General features: G+C 42.3%; 1 protein-coding gene across 1 annotated transcript; it reads left to right on the top strand.

Moving 5' to 3' along the window:
- The first annotated feature begins 408 nt into the window (after positions 1-408).
- LOC115108254 (heterogeneous nuclear ribonucleoprotein M-like) lies at positions 409-14,889 on the top strand. The gene is made up of 15 exons (XM_029632383.2): positions 409-669; positions 7,151-7,326; positions 9,025-9,077; positions 9,691-9,698; positions 9,788-9,881; positions 10,002-10,289; positions 11,200-11,403; positions 11,494-11,554; positions 11,721-11,828; positions 11,913-11,957; positions 12,076-12,147; positions 12,228-12,329; positions 12,439-12,992; positions 13,117-13,168; positions 14,517-14,889. Exons 1-15 carry the CDS (start codon positions 629-631, stop codon positions 14,678-14,680), a joined length of 2,022 nt encoding a protein of 673 aa, XP_029488243.1. The 5' UTR covers positions 409-628; the 3' UTR covers positions 14,681-14,889.
- Positions 14,890-15,286: the final 397 nt, after the last annotated feature.

The following is a 15,286-nucleotide window of genomic DNA, read 5'->3' as shown; positions in this document are numbered from 1 at the left end:
TTAGCTAGCTGTTTAAAAATCTAATAGCTTTTATAATTTATGTTTAAAAAAAAAGACAATAATACAAGTTGTGTAAGCACATGGAAATACTTTTTAGCGATGTATTTATTTCAGACTCATATTCTGACTTAAAAGTGGCGCGCTGTCAGTGACGGGACTGTGAAACTCAATCTCCCATGTTTCTGTAGTCCCGGAACTGACCCTGTTGTTGTTTTAGTTTTGTTTATGTATTTATTTATTTATTTTTTACATGTATTTTTGAAAGATGTGTTTTTCTCCGTGTTGTCATTTGCATGGGCATCGTTTTCGTGAAGTTCTCAGCTAATCCGTCTATAGCCTCTCCCAAACGGGATGCATTTCTCCGGCCAGTTGGTGGCGGCAACAATTTAACGTTACCTTTTGAGTGTAGTTAGCCATAAAACCCAAAGAAGAATTCATCCGCCATTTCACTAGCTTGCAGCCGGCCAGTCTCTCCAAAGTCATACATTAAATCCTATATTTATTCAATACTGCGTAAGTGAAGGTCCACTGCCAAACTTAGGCAATATTTTAATACCTTTGTTGAAGTACTCTACTGACCGCAAATTCATTCAGCAACAAAACAGCGGGAACAGGATAAGCTGCGAAAATGTCGACCGAGGCCGCTGCTACGGAGAAACCAGGCCAGGGGTAACGTTTCATTAATTTATTCTTTTGTTAGCTAGTTGGCTAACTAAACTTGTTAATTAACTTACCTTCCTGTTCACTAAGGTTAGGCTACGTGTACATTATGTCTTAAACTACCTAGTAGCAGCTAGCTTAATGGTTATCTAACTGGCTAATCACCACTAACTAACGTTAGCTAATCAATTGATTCTGCTAACGTTAGCCACAAATGTGCGTGCTTGCACAAAATTAACTAGCTAACTGACCAACTTGTCCTCACCCTCTATTTTTTTTGTGTGAAGTACGCCATCCATTGCGACAGTTTTTTTTTTCTCTTGTTTTTTTTGCGGTGGGGGGGGTTATTAACGCAACTTGTAGTCTTGGTCTTATGTTTAATGAGCTGAAATAAAATATCCCAGAAATTGTGCATACGCACAAAAAGATTATTTCTCTCAAATGTTGTGCACAAATGTAACCCTGCTAGTGAGCATTTCTCATTTGCCAAGATAATCTATCCATCTGACAGGTGTGGTATATCAAGATTATCTAGTATATCTGATTAAAGTATATCTGATTAAACAGCACCTTGTGCTGGGGACAATAAAATGCCATTCTTAAATGTGCAGTTTTGTCACACAACACAATGCCACAGATGTCTCAAGTTTTGGGACCATGCAATTGGCATGCTTACTGCCAATTGTCCACCAGAGCTGTTGCCAGATAATTTAATATTACATTCTCTACCATAAGCTGCCTCAAGTCATTTTAGAGAATTTGGCTGTATGTCCAACCGACCTCACAAACGCAGACCACGTGTAACCACGCCAGCCCAGGACTTCCACATCCAGCTTCTTAACCTGCTGAATCTTCTGAGACCAGCTGCCCTGACAGCTGATGAAACAGTGGATTTGCACAACTGAAGAATTTCTGTACAAACTGTCAAAACTTCTCAGGGAAGCTCATCTGCGTGCTTGTCGCCCTCACCAGGGTCTTGACCTGGTTGCAGTTCGGCCTTGCTGGAGAAGTGTGCTCTTCACAGATGAATCCCGGTATCAACTGTACTGGGAAGATGGCAGACAGCGTGTATGGTGTTGTGTGGGAGAGCAGTTTGCTAATCTCAAAGTTGTGAACAGAGTGCCCCATGGTGGTGTTATGGTATGGGCAGGCATAAGCTACGGACAACAAACACAATTGCATTTTATCGATGGCAATTTGAATGCACAGACATACCGTGACGAGTTCCAGTTACCTCCAATATCCAGCAAGTTTGCACAGCCATTGAAGAGGGGGACAACATTCCACAGGCCACAATCAACAGCCTGATCAACTCTGATGTCGCCCTGAGGTAAATGGTGTTCACGCCAGATACTGACTGGTTTTCTGATCACGCCCCTACCATTATTTTTTAGGGTATCTGTGATCAACATATGCATATCTGTATTCAGTTATATGAATTCCATAGATTAGGGCCTAATTTATTTCAATTGACTCATTTCCTTATGAAGTGTAACTCAGTAAAAATTGTATGTTTCGTTTCATATTTTTGTTCCGTGTATTTGGTCTTGCGGAGTAGCCAACTAGCTAGTTATTCAAAAACGAGATGGGTTGGTTGTTTAGCAACAACTGAGCCGTGCGCAAGTATGGGGCAAAACAGACAGGGTTGGTTTAGGTTGTTCACAACATGTAAGCTAAATTTCATCTTCAATATTTACAAAGAATATATATATATTTGCACATTAAGCATTTCTCTCAAATACATTATTGACATGAAATCACCTCAAAATAAGACATGGTATCAATGACAAGAAACTAGCTTGTTTCATCTTGTTATTCTTTCGTTCTAGTGATCTGGCCATTCAGAATCACAACACACAGACTTCTGCTTCATGCACATGGGTTAGCTGACAAACGATCTATGGAATATATTGCATATCTGGTGAAAGTAGCAGACTAAACTCCTCCAGAATTTAAGATGGAGCTGAGCAGTGACTAGTGTGGGCAGATTGGAGCTTCGACGTCACATACAATGGAAGGTTTTATCAATCTTCTGATTAGCACGCAAAGAAAAGCCCGCAACTACAACGTGTAATTTCGGGCTATTCTTTGTTTGCTGAAATTAGTAGTTTTTTATAACTACAATTTGTGACATTGGAGCTCCAGTACATCCACACTAGTCCCTGCTCCACTCCATCGTAAATCTTGGAGTTTAATTAATTGGCTAGGGCAAAAGGGAAGCTAACCTCTTTTCAGACAGCCAGCGGAATATTGCAGAGTTCCCCGCCGAGTACGCTACTTACCCCTCTAGTCAAAGCGGCTAGTGCCTTCAAACACAAGGGTGACAGCTGCCAGTGACCATAACAGCTAAATGCACATTAACGTGTGAAAAATGTGCGCTTTGACACCATAAGCATGCATTTAAAATGAATTTGCATTCAACAGAAATTATTAATTAAAAAATAGCTAGCTCGAGTGGGCAAGCTGTTGGACATATACACTGACGTTTAACCACGCAGACTGTTTTTCTACTGTGACTGGTCAACAACTGCATCGCTTGGGAAAAAATAGAGTAGAATCCTATTTTCTCCGCCTCTGCTGAGCGGCTTCCACGGGCACCGCCGGCTGCTCCACCTGGATAGAATTTCGCCCTCCGTCTAGGCTTCATTGTAAATGATTGAGCCACCCCGTTCGCCGCGTGCTGTCTGTCAGCGCCTTTACTTAGCCAGCTTGTATGGGAGTTGTAGCCAAGTCGTGACTCCTTAGCTAGCTAGAGCAACTAGTTAGACCAGGCCAGAAATACTCAGACAGGCTCTTGAAGTTGGCCTAAGAATAACCAATACAACACGAATGAAGAGTTTGCATTTAGCTAGCTAATAAATTACAGCTACATCTCTAGACATCAATACAAAGTGTAGCTAGCCATTTATTTTGGTAATTGGACGTTTCAACTCTTGTTCACCATCAGACCGACTCCATCAATCAATTGCTACAGATTGTAACACCAGATGTGATTTAAATAAAAAAATATTTGGACCATTATACTGGTAGCTACAGGTGTGGCTAAACAAAACGTCACCAGAGATTTAACTAACCTGGTATGGATGATACTATCTTCATCGATTCGTGGAGACTGGTCTCATAAAATGTCCAGTTGCAGGGGGTCTGTTTTTAGAAAATGCTGCGCTATTAAAATATATTTTTTTGGTAATTTAAGTAATCCAAAAATGTCTACTCCACCATCTTGTCTATTTCAAGTCTTCTCTCATTGATCGAGAGATTAGATAAATACATGGAAACTGGAGACTTTTACATCACTGGTTAGAGGACAGTCGGGCTACATTTTGGAATGTTGCGTTTTGGTACTGGTTCACCAAAACAAAGAGAAAAGCAACACTTGTCATAAATGTTCCCTCAAATTTTCTGGGGCACTGAGGACATTTTAGGTCTTGTGTAGCCACAATGGCCTATTGGCTACTGTCTATTTGAGCATAATGTAGGTCTACCAACAAAACCAATCGAGCAAATCCCATAACATTTCTACTTGGAAATAGTGTTTGATTTCTGAGCCTGCAGTAGCCTGTATGTGGCGTTCAATGCAGGTCTACATTGCATGACTTTATTATTATTATTTTTTAAATTTACGTTATGAAGGGCTTGCCATTAAATATTTTTACTTGACTGTAAATTGTGAGGCTCTGATCTGAAAAGCGCATTCACTTGTGGGTAAATGAGAGATCCCTGCCAATAGAATTCTTCTCCTTTGCACTCTGGCTCTGCCTACAACAAAGTCAGACTCAATATTGCAAAGTTAGATTTGTTTTGGTTTGCATTGAAAAGGGTCTGATTGTGATGTTAATTTGATCAAACTTATCTATATAGTGCAAACTCAGTGAAGTTCAATCTCATCTCTGCGCGGCTTGGCATTTCTTCTGTGCAGCAGTCCTGCAGGAGGTGCAAGGCTGTGCACTTGCGTAGCTTAGAGGGGACATTGCTTGTCAGTCATTCCTCGATTTATCACCTTGAAATCAATTGCACAAAGGGGGGAGATGAGGTTACACCTCCGGGTTGGATGTGCACTGTGTTAAGAAGCAGTGCGGCTTGGTTGGGTTGTGTATCGGAGGACGCATGACTTTCTACCTTCGTCTCTCCCGAGCCCGTACGGGAGTTGTAGCGATGAGACAAGATTAGTAGCTACTAACAATTGGATACAACGAAATTGGGGAGAGAAAAAAGTTTTGTTTTTGCAGGTTTTGTTCACTAACCGAAAATATATTTTTGGTTATGGAAAAGATATTTCACAGCTGTTTCGATGGTACAATGATTCTCTACACTAGTTTTGTTGCAAACCGAAATTAGACAAAATATTTGAATTTTAGAAAGCAGGAAATGGCGGTGTGATTTTCTGCATATTGCACTTTAAATTATTAGTTGGTCATATTTTTTTTTGTATATCGTGAATCGCTCATAAGTTACACAAAATGAATATGCTTTTTAGGCCATATCGAAGAGTCCTAATTCAAAGGCCACAAGGGATTTTGGAATAACCTATACATGGTTAGTTAAATGAGAACTTGTAGAAGGCTTATATCTATAATTTGGAATGTTGGTTTTTGGGGGGGGGGAACAAACACTTCAATGAATCACGACCCGCCGTAGGTTATCGACAGTGACAATGGTTGGCTGCTATTTAAGTGATAGTTTGACTGTCAAATCAGTGTGTTGGTGTGTGGCCAGCGACTTTTAGAGGCTTGGGCGGTATACCGTTTATACTGCAAATCGGTGTATTTTATTTTTTAATACATTTGAGCATTTGTAGCTACATTTTAAGTAAATATCTGCAGTGAACTTGTGCAGTACTTTATGCGATAAAGAAGATTGCGTACCTAATTTCATCAGTCACATTTTTCATTGAAGCTTACCGGTCATGTGGTGTTAGTTTACAAGCACAAAACGATTAGAGCGGAACCTTGTGAGTCAGTGTTGTGCAGCACGCACTCAGTGATCTAGTTACGGTAAGGTATTTACAATTAAACGTTTGCCAGCTAGATCTCTTATAACTATTAAGTTAACTGTCTAAAGTGTGCTGAATGCGCTGTAGTTGTGCATTTGGTTTGCTAATTTAGTAGCTAAATGGTTAGCTTCTTCCAAAATCAAGCTTGGCTTTGAAACAGCAGAGAATCCCCTCCTGGATCTAGACTTGCAGTCTAATATTTGTTTTGTGCGTGCGGCAAACTGTGAGTAGCATTTTTTTTTAAGTTAATTTGTAAAAATGGGGTGTCTGTCCTGCAAATAGTTTAGGTCAGAGACTGTATAAAATGTTTCCAATGCACTCGTTAGCATTTAGTTAGCTTTCTCGATGGGCTTTTACATATACTTGTTAGCATTGTTAATCTTCGGTATTAGAGGCTCAGTATTACCAAATATCCTGTGATGGCACATGGTCGGTATGACAATCTGGACACCGCCCCAAGCCTAAGAGACCGCCCCGAATTATCTGTGCCATTTGAAGGGGGAAAATGATAGCTTTCTAAGTCTTGCAACCCCCAGTGTGTGTGTGTAAAAAAATATATGGATCTCTTTTTAAGCAATTAATCTTGTCATTGTGTTTATAGTAAACTTTTATACAAACATCACTAATCTGAGGTAAAAAAGGATGTAATTCCCCCCCAATTTGGATGTGGTCAAAACGTCAGCTTGTGTAATGTACTAACAACTGTCCGAATCATGGATAGTAAATGATGCAAACTCAGATTTCATCAATACTTTTCTCATAAGTTTAGCCATTTAGAAATTTAAAAAATGCTCTATGCACAATTTAGCCAGCAGCATACCCCCCTGCATTCCACTGCTGGCTTGCTTCTGAAGCTAAGCAGGGTTGGTCCTGTTCAGTTCCTGGATAGGAGACCAGATGCTGCTGGAAGTGGTGTTGGAGGGCCAGTAGGAGGCACTCTTTCCTCTGGTCTAAAAAAACATCCCAATGCCCCAGGGCAGTGATTGGGGACACTGCCCTGTGTAGGGTGCTGTCTTTCGGATGGGACGTTAAACGGGTGTCCAGACTCTGAGTAGTGGTGATCCCATGGCACTGATCGTAAGAGTAGGGGTGTTAACCCTGGTGTCCTGGATAAATTCCCAATCTGGCCCTCAAACCATCACGGTCACCTAATAATCCCCAGTTTACAATTGGCTCATTCATCCCCCTCTCCCCTGTAACTATTCCCCAGGTCGTTGCTGCAAATAAGAACTTGTTCTGTCAACTTACCTGGTAAAATAACAGAAATGTAAAAAATTAACCGGGCGCTCCCCATAATGACTGCAGCAGCCCATTAATTGCGTGCGATATCAGGCTCCACTTCAGGTAGCTAGGCTTATCGTTCGGGTAGCTAACAAAAGCGGTCTGATTTTGTTGCCGCCAAGTTAGCTAGTCAGCTAACTAAAGTCTTAATGAGTTCATCTATTCTTATGTATATATTAGGTAACTATCTAGCTAATGTGTTTTTTCTTTACAAAGGGAAATGAACGGCAAGGCCAAGCATGAACCCAATACCAGGAAGGAGAGGCCCCAGAAGCGCGGAGGTGGTCGCTTTGAGCCCTATGGAAACCCATCAAAGAGATACCGTGTGTTTGTCAGCAACATCCCATACGATGTGAAATGGCAGGCACTCAAAGATCTAATGAAAGAAAAAGGTAAGGTGTTAAGAGTAGTGTTGGATCCGCTGTAGCTATGAAGACCAGTAAGGCTAATGAAGCCTTCCATAACTGGTCATTTGTGTTGAACCACTTCACCATGTTGACTGGAAGGCCTCTGGCCTGTAAAGGACCCAAGTTGCAATTATTAGCTATGAGGTTCTTGGTATGTGGACTAGGTGGCAAAACGTCAAATGGGAGCGGCTTTTCCATGGATTGGCCTGTGTTCTGCTAACTCTCCGGGATGTTTCAGATTTCAGAACCGTTCTGTGATTTCTGCCTTTGGCTAGTCATTTTTATAGTGCTGCGAATAGCATTATAAATTTGTGCTCAACTTTGGAGTGCTTGATCTCTTCAGCTACACTTGATTGAACAGTGGGAATCTACCAACTAAAGGGGGCTCTTCTTCAAATGAAGTACAGAGCTTATAGTATATGGGCAATCAATTCCTGTGTTGGGTCTTGAATGGTATATAGCAAATTGCGTTTCTCACAAATGCCGAAAAATAGATAAACGTACTTATTACCTTGAGACATAATGAATTGCTCTCAGGTGCTTACGCAACGATTGTTAAAGCGGTTCTTGCTGCTTATGTTCTGCGTGATCCTTTTCTTGGAGATTGTCAAATGTAAGAATATTATAATGTTTGATAAATGGGTCTGTAATTATCTTAATTTGCAGCATGGATCAGTTGTCCTCAACTTATCTTCAATTTGAATCCTGCAACAAAAGCAACTGTGTACTGTTTATCTAACAGTTTAAACAGACGTTTACATATTTTTGGCAAAGCTATAGATATGTTAGAACGAATGTAGTAAGTAGCACCTGCTTTTAATCACGAAAAAGCATAGGTGTTCTGAGAGGTTACCAATGCTTTTCAGAAACAGAATTTAGTGTTTGGATATAATTGAATGTGGCGTTAAATTGCATTCTCTTTTTTAGGTTTGTTGTTTCCGCAGATCTCCATGTTGTACCGATCACGGATGTGTGTTTGCGATTTCTTGGGGTACAGGTCTACAAAATGATGCATCTTCTTACGCCTGTTCTTGTTTCAGCTGAGGATTGGTTCATGTCCATTTATGGTGCTGACACATTTGCTGGAATTAGCAATGGTTGTCCCTCTGTTAGTTACAAAGTTGGACACTGTTGTGCCTCCAGGTCTAATGTTGTGCCTCCAGGTCCAATGTATGTACAACTTTCCAAAAATGTCATTCCATAGCTGAGTTGGTACAATTAATTTTTTTGTGTGTATTCATTCAAAGGTGCGGTAGAACCGTTGTATCAGTCAGTGGTTCTAAATACATTTAACAAGGAACATGGATTTCGAAAGGGTGGACTCGTGGTTTCAAAAGGCTTCGCAAACTTTAATTCTGTCAAGTTTATATTTAGAAAAGGGTTCCTCCATGATGACAATCCATCCGATAACAGGGCTGGTAGCTATTTGACTATTGTTATTTTCATTCTATTGGTCTTTGTGTTTCGGGACTCGGCAAGGACAGGCTAAGAAGCCATTTTAGAGATCCAGTAAGAGCTTTTTGTAGATCTGTACCAGAATTGTGCTACTGAGGTGCTTGGGGGGAGGCTCTGGAGTAGCAGGCCGAGCTCATGGTCACCAACCGCTTGTGTGTCTGCTCTAAACCCCCATTGTTCTCTCGGCTTCTCTCCCTTGGTGTGTGTCGTCTGGAATCTGATTTGTAGTGGGTGAGGTAACGTACGTGGAACACTTAATGGACGGAGAAGGCAAATCAAGGGTAAGTGCAATAGACAAACCTGTGTTTGTCAGCTTGAGTTACCTTTTCTTTAATTGTGGGGATTTTCAGACATGGAGTTTTGATGAAAGCGTGTCAAGTGGGTGACGCTGAACAGAACATGTTGCAGTCTGGCACTGAATGATGTCATCTCATGGGTTGGCGTCGTATTGGGAATTCAGGTTCCAGTAGTTTGGAAAGTCCATTTTGCTGCAGATTTGTTCATCTGGGACTCAAGTGGGGCCCAGTCCCCAAGAGGTTGTAACATGCAATAGATTTGAGTCCATTGAATTGTTTTTGTGGAACAGATATTTCCTTCAAGAGTCCATTTTGTCTGTGGGACTTCTGCTTTTGATGTGGACAATGTTTTAAGGGTTTAGATTCACCAGACTTCTGCATTTGTTATATTGTCTGGTGACCAGCTTTTAAGCTGTCAACTCAATTTGAAAGAGTAGCTGACTGTTCTAGGCTAAGGCCATACAAGTGAGTAGAATGTGTTTAACCTTGTCATTGAATATGCATGAAGTCATTGTTCTCTACATTGCCACGACTGATTACTAACTCAAATGTTTTTTCTATTTCAATGATGCTGTTGTGTGGTCTTCAATCAACAAAGGGTTGTGCGTAAGTATTTTCTTCATTCAGTCTTTATTCTTATAGATGTCTCAGTTTTAAGTTGATACTGATATTCATCATGGTTTTTGTCGCAACAGGATTGTTGAGTTCAGGACTGAGGAGCTGATGAAGAAGGCTGTGGAGAAGGTCAACAAGCACAACCTGAATGGTCGGCCCCTGAAGGTTAAAGAGGTAAGCAATATTTGTTTTTAAGCTACTGACACTTAACACCAGAATAAAATAAATCTATCAATAGGCTTGTATTTCCTGTTTGGTAATGTTGCCAATGTTTCTCTAATCCTATTTCCCCAGGACCCAGATGGTGTAATTGCCCAGAGGGATTCACACAGGGCCCAGGGTGGTGGTGGTGGTGGCCCCTCAGGCGGCCATGGTGGAATGAACATGGGGATGGGGATGGATCACATGAATATGGAGCGGATGAACATGGAGCGGATGAACATGGACTGCATGGGCCCAGGACCGGGCGGCCCACCCATGGTCAACATCCCCCCCAGCCTCATGAACAACTCGAACATCCCCAATGAGATTATTCACGGGCTGCAGGCTGGCAAGATCGGAAGCACGGTCTTCGTAGCTAACGTAAGTCGCAGATTGTAGTCCAGTATGCCAATATACATAGTTTAAAATATCAGATGAAGTCATATATTGCAGTATATGTTATTGCAAGTATTTTAACCTTGTCAATTAGGGATGCACCGATATTACAATTTTGACCGATATCCATATTGTCCAGCTGTTTAACAGTCTCACATATACCCTGTTTCTTGTCTGCATAGAAGTAGCGGTCCTTGTACCTAGCATCGCTTGTTCACATCCTATAGTAGAGTACTTTTCCAAGTTAACTCGACGGTCTGTTGGCATTTTTGTTAAACAGGTGTTTCAATGCCGTGACAGAGGGTAAATTTCTCCAGTCAGTTGTTCGAATGGCGCTAGGAGTGTGTTCATGTTTAAAACATGTTCTCAAATGCCAATGACATGGCAGAAGTGGCGTTCTTGAGCATGCAATACGGCTTTCCTCGGTTCGAAGTCCTTGTCAAATTCCACATGCTGTCAAATTCCACATGCTCATGGGGCTGACATCGCTGGTCCAAATGTCAGTCGTGACGCTAATAGCAAGTAGCTCAGGGATGTGCGTTTCAACAATACTGTCACTCCGGTAGCGCCTACTTGGTACAGCCGGGGCTCGAGGTGTTCGACCAGTCGGAAAAAGCCAACATCATTTACGACAGAGAACGGTTGATTGTCAAGGGCAATGAATTCCATTCTCTTGCTGTTAATTGATTTCACCATGGAGTTGTCTTGCAAAAATGTTCTTACTCTTTCAAATGACTGCTTGACTTGAACTTGTTTAGTTGTTGGAAGTGTGCGCTTAGTCTTTCTGCTTTTTTTCTGTGTAGCGCTGTGTAGCGGCATTTTTAGCTAATATCGCCTGATTCCGATATGCTTACCGATATATCGTGCATCCCTATTGTCAATTTAATGTTTCCAGCTGGACTACAAGGTTGGCTGGAAGAAACTGAAGGAGGTGTTTGGCATGGCAGGAGTGGTGGTGCGTACTGACATCTTGGAGGACAAGGATGGGAATAGCAGGGGCATGGGCACTGTCACCTTTGACATGCCTATTGAAGCTGTCCAAGCCGTCAGCATGTTCAACGGTCAACTACTGTTCAACCGGGTCATGCATGTCAAACTGGTAAGCAACATTCTGGAGACTAACATTTGTTAATTTTAGTAAGTGTCAAACTGTACACATTTTAAGCAATGCTTGTATTGGATATTTCAGGATGAGAAGTCCTTGCCAAAAGGAGACTTTGCACCACAGGAGAGACCCCCAGCACTACCCCGTAAGTACAATGTGTTACCCCTCCCCCCAAAGTAAACCGAAGTCAATGAAAAACAGAAAACGAATCTGTCCAAAATGTTGAGTATCTTCAATGCTAGCTTCCATAGGATCTTCAATAGAAGAGCTTGTAGTAATTGTTTCTCTGTCATCCATTGCTTTTCCCTCAGGTGGCCTGAGTGGCATTGGGCAGGGACTGGGGCCTGGTGGCCAACCCATTGACGCCACCGCACTGAACAGAGGTGGTGGTGGAGGAATGGGCAACATGGGACCTGGGGGTAAGGGGCTGTCTTTGCGATCCTCCTTCACATTGAACTTTCATTTGACTTCATTCAGTCACTCACTAATTGTTTGGTTTATAGGCATGGATGGCATGGGCTTCGGTGGTGGCATGGGTAGAATGGGAGGTATGTATGTTTTGTGCTGCGTTGAATGAGTGCAGTTCATCATCATTTGCATCGTGTTTTTTCTAATACATTTGAGTGTTAAAGATTACATTTTGTTCTGATTTGGGTTTTTTTCAAGGCATGGATAACTTTGGTGGAGGAATGAATAACATGGAGCGCTTTGGACCATCAGGAATGGGACGTATGAATGGTAAGGAAATTAATTTCACTCTGACGTGGAACATTCTCGTTTGGCTGGTCTTCTAATAGTTTCATCTCTTGTGTTGTCAGAGATGGACCGTGGGATTGGTGGTGCTTTTGACCGGGAGTGTGGTCGAAATGAAATGGGCATGTCTCGCAATAATTTTGGAGAGTCCTTTGATAGAGGAATGGGTTAGTACTTTTAAGGATTTGCTAAATTTCTTGCTGATGTGTTGAACACGCCTGAAGCTGATTTCTCACAGGACCTAAACTCTGCCTCACTAGTCGTTGTCTTTTACAGGTAGCTCATTGGGCATGGACCGCATGAGCTCTGGCATGGATCGCCTGGGTGGTGGAATGGACCGTCTGGGTGGGATGGAGAGGATGGACCGCGTGTCTGATCTGGACAGGCTGGGGGGCTCTGGCTTTGACCGTATGGGCTCTGGGCTGGACCGACTGGGTCCCAGTATGGACAGACTTGGTTCTGGCCTGGATCGTATGAGCTCCAGCATGGACCGCCTGGGCCCAGCTGGGTTTGACGGCCTAGGCCCATCCAGTTTAGACCGCATGTCCGCCGGCCTGGACTACACCTCCCCCATGGGCATGGCGGACCGCATGAACACCGGCATGGAGAGGATGGGAACCAACTTTGACCGCATGGGGTCTGCTGGCATGGACCGCTTCCCGACCACCGGGCTGGACCGCATGGGCTCCACCATGGACCACATGGGCGCTGCCAGTGTTGGAGGCCAGTATGACCGGCCTGCTGAGATGGAACGTGGGGGCTTTGGAGGAAATGGCTTTGGAGGTCCTGGGGCCAATGCCAGGAAGGGCTGTCAGATCTTTGTCCGGAATGTAAGTATCTCTAGAGAAATAAGTGTCCCCGTTGTTGTGGTTAAAGCGTATTCAGCATATTGAATTAGTATTCAACAGTCACCATTGTAAACTTCAACTGATCGATTTGACTCTTCTCTTGTAGCTGCCATATGACTTCACCTGGAAGGTGCTGAAGGATACTTTCAATACATGCGGTAAGAACATAATCTTAACTTTTCTCCTCAATTTTGTGGTATCCAATTGTCTCATCGCTGCAACTCCTGTATGGACTCGGCGAGGCTAAGGTCGAGAGCCGTGCGTCCTCCGAAACCCAAACAAGCCGCACTGGTTCTTGAGAAAATACCCACTTAACCCGGAAGCCAACCACACCAATTGTGCGTCTCCCGGTCATGGCTGGCTTTGACCGATCCTGGACTCTAACCCAGAATCTCTTGTGGCACAGCTAGCACTGCGATGCAGTGCCTTAGACCACTGCGCCACTCAGGAGGCCTTTTTACTATTTTCTACATTGTACAATAATAGTGAAGATATGTATTAACCAAGTGTTAAGTCAAAATATGTTTTAGAATCTTCAAAGTAGCCACCCTTTGCCTTGATGACAGCTTTGTACACTCTTGGCATTGTCTCAACCACCTTCACCTGGAATGACAACACGGTAGCAACACGTGGCAGTAGCACATGGTAGCATTACAAAACATTATTGGCACAAAGGACAAAGTAGAGACAATCATACATCAATCAAAGCAGCCACAACTGTCAGTAAGTGTCCATGACTGAGATAAAATGGTCAAGTTTAAGTTGGACTGCCGAGGTGAAGGAAAAGCCGCCAACAAGTGCTCAGCATATGTGGGAACTCCTTCAAGGCGGTTGGAAAAGCATTCCAGGTGATGCTGGTTGAGAGAGTGCCAAGCATGTGCAAAGCTGTCACGGCAAAGGGTGGCTACTTTGAAGAATCTTTGCCACTTTTTGGGTTACTACTTGATTCCATGTGTTTTCATAGATTTGATGTCTTCTATTCTACAATGTAGAAAATAGTTTTTTTAAATTAAGACCTTGAATGAGTTGGTCAGTTTGACTGGTACTGTACGTAAGGACTTTCTTGCACCCAAGAGACCAGTGCTGTAGTCAAGTCACTAAACATCTTTAGTCCCTAGTGTTAGTCCTTTAAACTAGAGTCAAAGTCCCTAAAAGCTGTGGTCCAACCATTTAAAAAAAAAAAAAAAAAAAATCTGAATGGTTACTTTAAGGGTAACTAGATATTACAGCTCTTGCAACATTTGCTGTTGTAGTTAGTATGTTAAATATGCAACCAGGAGATTTTCTGACTCATTCCCCTCTGGTCGAGTTCTAGGGAGTCAAGTCTCTTGCGATGTTGAAGTAATTATCTTAATTGTAATTTAACAGAATTGAAAAACATGTAAATGGAATGTTTTGAGTTAGTAACCCCACAACATTTCACAATTACACTATGGTGAGTCTGACCCAAGAATCAATTGGAACTTCAGCCAAATGATTTTAACCGATATGTGATTTCTTCTCCAGGTATCGTCCAATATGCTGACATCAAGACCGAGAATGGCAAGTCCAAGGGCTGTGGTGTGGTTCGCTTCGACAACCCGGAGACTGCCGAGAGAGCCTGTCACACCATGAATGGCTACAGGCTGAATGGAAGAGAGATTGACGTCAGAATTGACAGAAATGCATAATTGTCCCAGATTGTCATTTTGACCCTGATATTTGCATATTTCTTGGTTTGTTGGACATTTGTAACAGTGCAAATGTTATTTTTAGTTATTGCTCATCTGTGCATTTTTCTTTTTAGTAACCAAATTGTATTTCTTAATTTTACTTAAAGCTTCACTTCATTGCCTTTTTGTTCTGAGGTGTTTTGATAATAAATAACATTGGAATTTTGTTTCCCGTTTCTTCCTTGCCACTCAAATGTAGTATCGTAGCTTGGAATCTCACTGGTTTAGAGATTTGTTTCACTATTCTAGTTAGTCAACATGTGTACTGTATGTATGAAATGAAACGCTGGTATTTAAACCTATTTCAAGACCCTGCCACTGGGTGATAAACATGCATGTCACCATAGAGGTTTTTGCCAGTGGTATTAGTAAGGTAGTTGAAACAGTTGGGGACCTCAGGGTAACCGGGGGAAACAAAAAGCAGGTGCCAGCCGGGTATAAAGAATTACATAATATATAAATTAGAAGCCCAGTAACACGAAACAACTGTTCACACTGGAAGGTCTGACAATTTCCCCAAGCTTCTCTTCTAGGCGAAATGTGGCATGAACTGCAGAACGTTGA

Source organism: Oncorhynchus nerka, linkage group LG24 (genome assembly GCF_034236695.1).
Source record: "Oncorhynchus nerka isolate Pitt River linkage group LG24, Oner_Uvic_2.0, whole genome shotgun sequence".
In the NCBI taxonomy this organism is placed as follows: Eukaryota; Metazoa; Chordata; class Actinopteri; order Salmoniformes; family Salmonidae; genus Oncorhynchus; species Oncorhynchus nerka.
This window is presented reverse-complemented; position numbering and strand designations above follow the sequence as displayed.

Coding starts and splice junctions, on each gene's coding strand:
- LOC115108254 (XM_029632383.2), top strand. CDS start 629: ATGTCGACCGAGGCCGCTGCTACGGAGAAACCAGGCCAGGG. Junction 7,327..9,024: donor AGATCTAATGAAAGAAAAAG/GTAAGGTGTTAA, acceptor TCTGATTTGTAG/TGGGTGAGGTAACGTACGTG. Junction 13,169..14,516: donor GGATACTTTCAATACATGCG/GTAAGAACATAA, acceptor TTTCTTCTCCAG/GTATCGTCCAATATGCTGAC.